Source organism: Leptinotarsa decemlineata, unplaced genomic scaffold (genome assembly GCF_025532065.1).
Source record: "Leptinotarsa decemlineata unplaced genomic scaffold, Ldec_3_MD MMD2_tig00026294_RagTag_RagTag, whole genome shotgun sequence".
Classification (NCBI taxonomy): Eukaryota; Metazoa; Arthropoda; class Insecta; order Coleoptera; family Chrysomelidae; genus Leptinotarsa; species Leptinotarsa decemlineata.
The window spans coordinates 8241354-8253578 of NW_027412674.1; the positions used below are offsets into that span (position 1 = coordinate 8241354).

General features: G+C 33.5%; 1 protein-coding gene across 3 annotated transcripts in view; it reads left to right on the plus strand.

The window, feature by feature from the left end:
- Positions 1 to 12225, plus strand: part of Hip1 (Huntingtin interacting protein 1) — a 42542-nt gene that overhangs the window by 23337 nt on the left and 6980 nt on the right. For all 3 annotated transcript variants that reach the window (XM_074180284.1, XM_074180285.1, XM_074180287.1), the window contains 7 exons: positions 2081 to 2142; positions 4360 to 4634; positions 5351 to 5586; positions 10346 to 10524; positions 10769 to 10851; positions 10913 to 11074; positions 11130 to 11280. In XM_074180284.1, coding sequence (XP_074036385.1) covers positions 2081 to 2142; positions 4360 to 4634; positions 5351 to 5586; positions 10346 to 10524; positions 10769 to 10851; positions 10913 to 11074; positions 11130 to 11280 — 1148 coding nt within the window. The remainder of the gene's footprint in view (positions 1 to 2080; positions 2143 to 4359; positions 4635 to 5350; positions 5587 to 10345; positions 10525 to 10768; positions 10852 to 10912; positions 11075 to 11129; positions 11281 to 12225) is intronic.

The following is a 12225-nucleotide window of genomic DNA, read 5'->3' on the forward strand; positions in this document are numbered from 1 at the left end:
ATATTTTAGACCAGAAACAGTTGATTATGCTGTATCATGCTCAAGTTGAATCACGTTTTCGGTATGGTATTACTTTCTGGGTAGCTTCCTCTTCATGCAAAGATGTTTTTGTCGCTCAGAAAAAGATTATAAGATGTATAGCAGGAGTCTCAAGAAATACAAGCTGTAAACGCATTTTTTTAAATTTTGAAATACTAACATTGCCATGCCTGTATATATTCGAATTATGTGTTTTTATATATGATAACCGTAACTGTTTCATAAGAAATGAAAATGTGCATTCTATTGATACCAGGTACAAGACAGACTTTCATATGCCATATTGTAAAAATGCACTGACTTACAATTCCCCCAATGTAATAGGGCTCAGATTATTTAATCTTCTACCACTTGAACTGAAAAACTCTACTACTATCCAAAGCTTCAAAATTACACTTAAGTCTTTTCTACTAGAAAAACCTATTACTCCCTTCAGGAAATGATTGAATAATAAAATGAAAATTTCAATGAATGCATTACTCTTAGTAAATTGTCTTATTTTTAGTTATACTTTTAAGTTCTTTTCTGACTAATCCTACACAATGTACCTTTTTGATTGTCTTACAGGATGATAAAAATTTAATTATTATTATTATTATAATTCATATCCTCTGTCGAATTAGATATTTTATCATAATTCGGTCATCTTGTAATAAAAATCAACAAAATATTTAGGTATTGTTTCGTGAATAAAGGTCGTATCCACCATGAGATTTTAAAATTGTACAAAACTTTTGAAAATATGACTTTCGGTCATTTGACATTTTGATATCATAATATAAAAACTTAAAATATCTTCTATCTTGATATATTTTCTAAGAACATCAAAGAAAGTTTTCTAATTTAGTGTTATCCATCAAATTATAATTAAAAGTTTGTATTTTCATGTCACCAAAAAGTTGGTAATAATTTTTACTTGAACATATAATAATTTCCTATTCCATATGTTCTTAGATATAGATAAATATCTTTTTTTTTTAATGAAAAATTTTATTAAAACAATGATAAAAATAAAATAAAAACAACAATAAAAATTAATTGGCGCTCCGGGGCGACTTCATTGATTCCAGTGGCGCATTTGCTTTTTCAGCTGCAGGAAAACCCGGAAAAACCTGCAGCACCACATCATCTGAAGATCTTGATCTAACAATGTCCTCTCTCTTATAAAACAAAATGTAGGGTGTCTCCAGAGGCTACAATAAATTCAATGCATCACCAGAACCCTTCGTGACACGACTATCGTCAAACTTAAACCAGTCCGTTTCGTCTTTGACCAAGGCTTAATAATGACCAAATTCAACGCCAGAACCACAATGAACAATGACCGCATGAATATTATAATAGTGGTCTGCTAGGTTGAAATGTTCATCTATTTCGAACCTTCCAAAGAGTTTCTTGCTTCCGTTAGAGGTCGAGTCTTGTTTGAAAATCATCAGTGTTATTGTGATATGATAGATATCTTATATTAAATGAATTGATATGTAAAAAAATATTGAGATAGACCATCTGAAATTTGAATTTTTGTTAAGCCGATATTCAGGAAATTGATATGACGGTTGCATGCATACACTTAATGAAAAAATTGAAGGAACAGTAATATCGGTAAATTCGTTTAGAAAGTATATAGAAAAAATTTGAAAATTCAGACAAAATATTGACATATAGGAATTTTGCAGGATAATAATGATGATGTGATTTTGTTTTTTTGATGAGTATATCTTATAAATAACACACAGATTTTTTTAAAAACAAAGAGCTAGTTATGTGTTCCTGTCTTTGTCATTGTTTTACTTGAATTCTTTAGCATTACCAAGTGTCCATTGTTTTTTATGTGTGCATGCTTCCTTGTTTGGTACAGGATCTGTTTAAAAATGAAGTGACCTAGTGTGATCTTTGTAATTGTCAATATAAAAGAGAGAGAGATAAAGATATCTAGGGAGCTATAGAAGGTGCTGTTCTGTATTTAGCTGATACAGTTTTTTTACTATTCAATTATGTATATTTCCAAATGTTCACTAAATCAACATTTTTAATTTTTCAGTTTTGAGATGACAGTTGAAATGTTTGATTATTTGGATCACATTTTGGAATTGCAGGATGCAGGTAATGTTTTTGGGTGATAACAATTTATTCATGTCCATTGCCTTTCTATGATGAAACTAGAATAATTCTATTAGATTGTTTCAAAAGTTTTGCCCGTTTTTCTTAGTCTACTTAAAACTGTAATATCTCGGTGAATACTTATTCAATTCAATCGAAATAAGCTCCATTTAAATCAGTTCACTTTTGCCAACGTAACGCAAGTCGATTATTTCAGTGCTCGGGATTCTATGAAGTCGATTGGTGAAAGTTATACCGGTGAGAAAGTTATCAAAGTGCAAGTGGTAGTCCGTTGGCCAGAGGTCTGGGGAATATGGTGGATGAATGAACCAGAACTTCGACGCTCAATTTGTTTATTTTTCCGAAGATGATTTGTGAAACGTGCGGACGGACGTTGTCGTGGAGTAGGAGCGGACCTCTTCTCTTGGCACTGGCCAATTTTTTGTACATTTCGTCGATTTTGGGAAGGCAAAATCGGTGTCCAACCACTGCATGAGAGCGAACGTCCAGTTTTCCGCCATCTCACTCACCGTTTGTGATGAGTCAATCTCCACCAGCATCCTCAAATCCTCGTCCTGGATTACTGCAGGTCGACCACTTCGGGGCTCATCTTCGATGCTAAAATCTCCAGGAAGAAATTTCTCAAACCAAGGTCGAATAGGACGTTCATTAACACTGCTAGATTTTTAGGAATACTCCTGGATTAAAAGCTAACATGAAGGCACATATTGACGGTTTATGTGTAAAGGTTGGCAGTGCAAACTACGCAGTTCTGAATCTGCGAGACACTGTCTCTATACAAGTTATTAAACTCATGTATCAGGGACTGGTACAATCAAGGCTACAGTTTGGATTGATCTTCTGGGGTAACTCTGTATATACTGACCGCATTTTTAAGGTTTAGAAAAGAGTAATTCGCTGTATGAACAAGTCTCGTCCACTGGACTATTGTAAACCACTATTTAAAAAATTTAAAATCTTACCATTGACGTGCCTCTACATATTAAAGCTATGATAATAGCAAAAAACTCGGATATACATAATTACGCTACTCGGGGTGAAGATACTTTATACCACCCCTACTCTCGCTTAAGTGTCAGTAAGAATGGGGAATGTTCCTCCTGACGGAAATCAAGTAGTTTTTGTAAAAGAGCTCTAAAACAACGCAATTTAAATATATCATTTCAACCTTTTTCTTTAAAAAATTATTTAAATACTTAAAAAAGAAGAAAATAATGCATTCAACATTTAAAGGGATTCATTTCTATTTCACTATTTGGCAACATCGGTTATAGCTAATAAAGGACAATGAATCTGTTACCTGTATGAGACAAACAAAGATGACATATTTCAGAGGCGTACTGTTCTGTTTACTTATGTTTCGAGTTCCGAGACATTCTGTGACATATGACATTTTGTGCACCCAACCTATCTTCCTCTATACAAATAAATAACAAAACAACTGTTGTTTATGTGTCTTGTGGAGGTGGTACTGAACTATAATTTATATTTTGCCTTAATTTGACACTATTGACATGATTCTTCTTCTTCTCTGATCTAGCATTCTAGGCGATGTTGCCAATATGTGAATTAGAAACAAATCCCTTTAAAAATTAGAACCCAACATTTGAAACATCAATCTGAATACTTTTCGAAGTGAATTTGAAAAACTCATGAATCAAACTCAACTTTATTTTGTTCAAACTTGCATTTGCTGTAATAACCCAAATTGAGGAACATTTCCCATTCCCTAAAATACTCGGGTATTAAATGCTTCAATAAAATAACAACTTATATAGGGATCAATAAAAGTAGAACTGTAATGAGGAATGAGTTATATGGATTCTTGTTGGATAACTGCTTCTACAGTATGGATGAATTTCTTGCTTTCAGTGCTTAAATAAAGGACATAGTTTGTTTTATACATGTAGTATTTTTTAAATTTGTCTGTTGTACCGTCAAATCCTTCGATACTACAGCACTGAACGCGTTGGATGAGAATCTCATTTTAAGAGTGGTTGAAGGTCCCCGGCAACTCGGGCGGATTACATAGTAAGAGAGCCTACTGCTTGTATTATTCTACTGCGATAAATGTATAGAGTACCCAATTTTCCATTGATAAGTACAAAATCACGTAACAATAAAACGGAAAAAGCTTTTGAAACAACCTAATAGAAGTTATTTCACCACCACGATAATGAAATTTCTGTAATTTTTCAGTTTTTGGGTCTCTCAACATGGCTCGATCGAATTCCATGACGAGTGCAGGACAATGTAGATTATCTCCTTTGATTCCGTGTATACAAGATGCCTCTAAACTATATGACTACTGCGTGAAGATAATGTTCAAACTCCATATGACTCTTCCACCAGACACTTTGTCAGGTCATAGAGAGAGATTTCTGAAACAGTTCAGTGCTCTGAAGAAGTTTTATGAAAGCACCAATAACCTGCAGTATTTTAAGGATTTAATCGCCATTCCCCCCTTGCCTGAGGTAATTGACTTGGAAGAAGAACTTGTTACATGTATTTCTCTTCAAGAGACAAAACAAGTTGAAGTTCATTCTGTTTCAAATGACAGTAATATGAATAGCACAAATGATACTGACACAAGCAATACGGAGAGTCAAAACGGCAATGTTGTTGTCGCTAGATTGATTTCAATAGACTGAACTTTTTAATTTTATCAATAAGTTGTTCATTTGCCGTACTGGGATGTAACTCTCATAGATGATGTAGTATTCTCAGAAAATACATCTTGCAAATTCCGACTATGATCTTTGTAACTGTTTCTTAGTATATTTGTAGTGATTAGATTAAGCATGTGAAATGTAGATGAATAGATTAAATGATTAGATAAAGAAAGTGTGGTTTTTATTGTTAAAGGCATTCATTAAGATAAAATAATTCCAGAGTCTACAACAAAGCGAGTCAAATATTCAGATATGGGTGTTAATTTGAACACGAAAAGACATTCAAAAGAAGATATTTTTCTAAATTTTATAAGTTCCCATAGTACTGGGCCACACAAAATATTTTCAAATGTGAGTTCATAGGATTTACTCTATACTTGTTGACAATTACTCAAAGATTGGAAAGTGTTTTCAGAATGTCCTGAGAGTGGCACAAAGTAGAGCAAATGAACAGACATTTTTAACATCTGTCATTATGGCATACTGTCATCCATTTATTTTTATGGTAATCTTTTCAGAATCCACCGAATTTCCTTATAATGGGCGATTTTAGAACATACGTAACTCAAGAAGTGGTAGTTCCCCAAGAGCCAGATCATGAAGAGGTACCAATAGTTGAGGGAAGTCTAATTGACACGACCGATGAAGGGCTAATGGAAAACCACAATTCCAGTGATACAAGCATCAATTTGGCTGCACATCAGGAAATCATCAACGAAAGGGAGTTTTTAAGAGCACAGTGTGAAAAATTACGGTTAGTCTTTTTTGTTAAATGTTTCATTCACAACTCTGTGTTATCAAATTCTCAAAAGACCGATCTCAACGAGGTCGGTGGTGGACGAAAAACCATTTATCATTATTAAATTTCATATTCCTTACTCATTCCTAATCACAAATATATAATCTTTCTTTGGATAATAAAAAGTGGAAGGATAGGAATTGAACTCTGTCTATTGATGTAGATTTTTGTATACATGAAGCATATGTAATTATTAGGTTGTTTCGAAAGTTTTTTCCGTTTTTATGAGTATTTTAAACCGTAAATATCTCAGTGAATACTTATTTAATATAATCGAAATAGCACCAATTGAATAAATGCACTTTTGCCAACGTAAAACAAGTCAATTAATTTTGTCAGCATAAAAATTGTGTACTCGGGATTCGATGAAGTCGAGGAAGGACGTATTTCCTGGTCCTGATTGGCGAAGGTTCTACCGGTTAGAAAGTTGAGGAAGTGTTTGAAAATATGCTAGTCGGTTAGCAAGAGGTCTGGAAAGTGTGTTGGATGAGGCAGTACTTCGACGCTCATTTCGTTCAATTTTCTGTGAAACATGCGGACGGGCGTTGTCGTGGAGCAGGATCGGACTTCTTTTGTTGATCAATGTCAGCTGCTGTTGACGCAATTTTCGGTACATTTCGTCGATTTCCTCATTATAGATCAGATCAATGTAAAGAAGACTACTTTTATAATCTTTTCTCAAAGAAACATGAAACAACAGGTCATCATAGTGGAGTTAGGAGACAAAGAAATAACGAGAGTCCATAATACCAATTGCCTGGGACTAATAGTCAATGAAAACCTATGCTGGAATAACCATATCACACCATGGTTAGTGTCCTATATCGTTCTAGAACCTACTTACGCCCATCTTCACTCCATCAAATATACAGTGCATATTTCTTATCAATTTTTAGCTATTTAATTCCTATATTGGGTACATGTGGGCAGACATTATTCAAAAAAGTAGAAATACTTCAAAACAAAGTCGTGAAAATGTTATTCAGGCTTGTCTACAGAACCTCAGCTGATACTTTAAACAGTGTAACCAAGATACTCCCTGTACAGGATGTTCTAGAAATTGAGCAAGGTAAATTTGCGTACAAGGTTATGCATGAACAAGTCAAATGTAATACCAACTTCACTTACGTTAATCAGCTCCACGAACACAATACTCGTACCCATTATAATGTCTTTTTAGAATCTGTACGTACTAGTCGAAACTTGTGCGAGTTAAGAATTAACGAGGTCTCGCCTTTTTAACGTGTGATTCCTAACACTAATATTGGCTTAAATAATCCCATTACACTATGCATGAAAACTTATAAATTCTCTTCCCAAGGAAATAACAGATAGCCCTAATTTCAGTATCTTTAAGAATAAAATAAAGAGTTTTTATACTAGCATACTCAATGAAGGAACGGCTTGAATCTATTCAATTCTCTGTATTAATTACTATTCAGTTTTTTATTTTATTCACATTTGTATTATGTATTCTCAAGTTAATCTTGATAATATTATTTTGTTGTACTGCATAAAGTATCATTATATTGTTTTTAGCTAGTTTTCCGAAACCAGCTTGTTGGTACTGCTTTGGATAACTTTTTTTTTTGGATAGTGCTGCTATCTCAATTACTATTTAAAATGTTTATTGTCACCATGATTGCATTATTTGAATAAAGTTCTTTAAAAAAAAATATAGGATTCTACTGTGATAGTTTGGCCTGCTTGCAGAAAGTTATAGTGAATTACACCAGCCACTTTTTTTGTGGGTTTTTGCCTTTGGGAAGTGCCTGAGTGGCTCATCGGTGTCCAACCGCTGTCCTGAACGTCTTCTGTTGTAGAGGATCCACTTTCCGTCACACGTGACGATCCAATCCAAATAAAGGATCGTTTTGGTTGCTCGAAAGCAAAGAAGAGCAGACCTCAAAACGTGGCAATTTCTGTTGATCGTTCAAATCGTGGGACACTCATTTTTCGAACTTTCTGACCTTTCCAATACGTTTTAAATCATCAAAACCATATGGGGGCTGACGCCCAGTTCTTCCGCCATCCCAGACACCTTTGTGATGTGTCAGTTTCCACCAGAGTCCTTAAATCCTTGTCCTGGATTACTGTAGGTCGACCACTTGTTACGTTATCCATAAAAGGTACCTATTTATTGTCGTTTACCCAACTACTATAGCTCATATCGAGGTCTAACGGTAAAATTAGAAACCTTGTTGGTCCTTGGCCAAGGTATTTTAATCATTTTGAGGTGGAAATTGACAATGATACTCGAACTGTGAATTTAACTTAGGAATTTTCGTAAAACGCTATGAGCGGTTGTAATTCATATGTTCACAGAAACATATTCGTAATGGTGCTGATTTGGAAGGTTGAGAATTCCGTTTTCTTATCTCTTCGGAGGATATTTATATCAGTTTTTTTCCAACTGTATATGAAAACGTCTTCGAATTATTAGGGTTCGATAATTGGAGGTGAGTTTTTAAGTATTAATCCTTGTGTCATCACAGGACTACAATATATCCCATAATATGAGGAATCCAACAATAGTTTAATTTCAGGTGTTTTTTTTTAATAACTTGTGTACCACCCAGAAAAACCCGATATTATTATACGAACAGTCATTTGGGAACAAGGAAATGAGGAAATGTCACATAGGTTTTCATCCTCTTCCTTGATGGAGTAGCGCAATAGTGCCGTATTACAGCTGCCCCTTTGAAATCGAGGCTAAGTACCGCATAGCGGCATTAGGAACTTTCCTTTTGAGTAAAAATTAAATATATATTTTTTATACCAATACCTTCACATTACCAATATCATGTCTTCTGGTCAAATTTATCTTCATGAATTTCTAACTAGAGAATAAGTTTTCCCCCTCGTTGTGCAGGAGATTGAAGGGGTAGTTTTCTTTTTCCCAAACACCCTGTCAAGTTTTCTCTGTCGTGCACGACCCCCCCCCCCCCCCTCCGAGTGGTTGGCTATTATTTATTAGTTACGGTTTTCGTTGCACATTGCCAAACCCTGTGTAGAAATATGTCAATATATCTATCCATTTGCCAAATTTTGAGTTTTATTGGAGCATTATTGTATCGTGGATAATTTATAGATTTGGATCTGCTTACTATTACGTTATATAGGGTTAATAGTAAATCTTTTGGCACCCTTGGAACATAAATAATTTGTATAACTCACCCCGCCCTTGATACTGTCTAAAAGCTAGTTGGGAGTAAATAACCCTATCCCGTTTATATCTAAAATACCCCATATATGAATTAATGATTGAATAAGTAAGCCGGAAAAAAAATTACGTAACACATTTCAGGGCTCATCTTCGATGCCAAAATCTCCAGAAAGAAAATTCAGAAACCAACGTTGAACACTGCGTTCATTAACTCTATCATTGCCAAATGCCTGGTTAATTTTTCGTTCTGTTTCGGCAGCGCTTTGTTTCAATTTTAATTCGTAGAGAACAATTGGCCGAAAATCGCTTACTGACAGAGACAAAAAATTAAAATTTGGAAAAAATGAGCAGCATCAATGTGTAGAGTACAAAATTCTCTATCGATCAGTATATACCACGACACAGTAGAATAAATATTCATTGAGCTGTGGAGCTACAAAAACGCATAACATTAAAATGGACCAAACTTTTCAAACAAACTATATATTTATTTGTAGTATATCAATGAAAACATTTATTATTATTAAGTTTTCTTCAACACAGCATCCTTATTGTATTGTTTGAGATCGTAAACTTTTTAATGTTCTTTTTTATACGCTTTATATTAACTTCACCTGTATGTATATTTGTTTTTCAGTTTGCTTGTAACTCTCGAGCTCGGGATCTGTAATTGACAGAATTATCGACATTATTTCTTGATCTATTCGCGGGCAGATGACGCTGTACGGAACCTCCTTGATATATCAACATTATTGCTTGATCTATTCGCGGGCAGATGGCGCTGTACGTAACCGAAAATATCACTGGTCATTTTTCTAAGCAATATATGGCTGATTAATCCCAAAGTTTAGATAAAATATAGTATAGTTTAGTAAAATACTGAAATACACGCTTTTATAGCATACGAAACTAAAAAATGAAAAATAAATGTAGTTTAAAAAAAACGCTTTTGAAGAACATCGAACTAAAAAATTAAAAACAATTTCAATAAGCTCAAAACAATAACGAACGAAAAATACTAGTATTATTGTTTGAAGCTTATTTAAACAAGAATTATTTTTAACTATTTAGTTCGATGTTCTTTAAAAGCGTGTTTTTTAGTTTTTTAAACTATATTTATTAAATATAAAGTTGAAGGTTATCCTGTATTCTAATTTATGGATTCTCAAGATGTATTTTTACCGAAAATCAGGAACTTTCAGAATTCTTTTTGAACAATGATTATTCTAGGTAATATTCAATGATAAATACGTATTTAATAATTATAACTGGTTCGTAAACAAAACTTTCACGTTATTAGTGAGACTAGAATTCAATTTTTATTAAAGAAAAACTGGCATATGATGAATTTAGGATATTTTCACTAACAAATTTCCTATAGTGAAATATAGTATTTTTCACATACACTATTAATCAAAAGATTACTATTGGAATTTCCATAGAATTCTAGATTTTTCTTGAAATATTTTTGAAGTGTAATTTGATTTGACTGCAACTGTCAAAAAATATATTTGTAGCTATGTCTGAACGATTCTTTTCGCATTTCAGTCATGAAGTGAATGCTCTAATGGCCAAGAATGAGGAAGACGTTTCAAAATTACACAATAAAATTATGCATCTAGAAACTGATCTTGCAACTAAAGATGGTGAACTTCTACAGGAACGACAAATAAAAGAGGACTTACTGAATCAATCTTTTGCTGTTGCCCAGTCTCAGGATTCTGAACGTGAGTTTTCTCAGACATTTTAAAACTCATTAAGTAGTTTTATAATTTGTGAATCAAGATTGCATTGCGTCAACATAGAAGTTACAATAGGTTACAATTGCGTTTTAAGAACAAATGGGAAAGGCGCTAGTATCTTTTATGTTATTAGGTTAAACCAAACAAATATTATGGTTTAGTCTTGATCATATCTTGTGTGAGTAATTGTATTTTAGTAAGTTTCTCAAGGCATAATTTTCTGTTACAGAGAAAGTCAAGAATGAAAAATTCGACAAGTTGAAAGATCTTTATGTAAAACTTCGCGATGAACACATTCAAAAAATTAGAGAGGTTAGTAAATTTCATAAGAAGAAAACTAGATCAATCTGTTTGAAACCAAGTTTTTTTCAAGAAAGCTGATGTGGAGAAGAAGTTATTTGGAGCCATGAAAAGTTTAGAACGTCTGAATGATTTAGAAAAGGATAAAGAAAGATTGGAAGAAGAAGAAAAACGAAGAAGCGAAGAGCTCTCTACCTTACAAAAAGACAAAGAACTGTTCAACATGGAAACTGAAGTAATATTATTGTAGACTAATTCCAAACTGATATGAAATACAAATCATTTTCCAGATTCTCAAAAAAAGTGTTAATGATGCTTCTAGGGAAAGAGATATTGTTAAAACTAAACTGGCAATGATAAGTGAAGAAAAAGAAGAAATGAGAAAGAGGTCAGAAGAACTATACCATAAAGTATTGGATTTAGAAAAACAATGTTCGTGTGGTAAGCTCTTCAACACTACGAAAAATGTTTGTTACTTTGGAAAACCATATATAATATATACAAAGTCGATTCGAATGGCATAAAAACTAAATAGTTACCGAACGTCGGCAGTTTCTTTGCATGGCATGGTCGGCGTGCTATAATTTTTTTTCTAAATAATTTTTATGTGAGAGGTTTTTTATGGTATTAACTAGTAAATGTATGTAAACTGGTACATCAGTCTTTCATTTAGCTGTTCGGATTGACTTCGTATAGACTCCACAACTGTGATGAAGTAATTGCTGAGCTGAGAGAAATAAGTGAAGAGTACCTTTATTGAAATGTCTAGTTTCATCAACTTTTTCAATAACGAATATGTGAACAAAATATTTTGAGCTTGAAGCTGTAAAGCATGTAAACAAGACCAAATTTATGGGTGGGGGGAATGGGGGTAATTACCCTGGCACCAACATTAAATACTGAAGTGAAAGGGAGAACTGATACTCTGGCGTGAAATAAATAGAAAATAAACACTGTTCCCAAACACCAGAAATGGAACACTCTTCTCGACGCGAGTTCACCAACCAAATTGACGCCTTCGGGAGATGACGTTCACTTATTCATAACTCAAAAACAGTTCTCTGTTCTCACAACTGTGTCATTATGCCTAAAAATAAAAGGTCTGTTCAAAAAATGAGTTGAATTTTTATTTTTGTAAAAAAATATTTATTCATTAATTTCAATTTTATTATCTTTTCAATCGTGGAAAAACGCCCTTCTTTCGTGGGTATCTTCATTCTTGGAACAGAGAAAAGTCAAAGGGGACCAAATCTGGTGAATACGGTGGCTGGGGCATGATTACGGTGTTGTTTTACCAAACTGTTTTTCATGATTTAGTTCAGGATATTAAAATGCTATTGCTCTTCAAAAAATAGTTGTATATAAATAATAGAAACGAACATATAG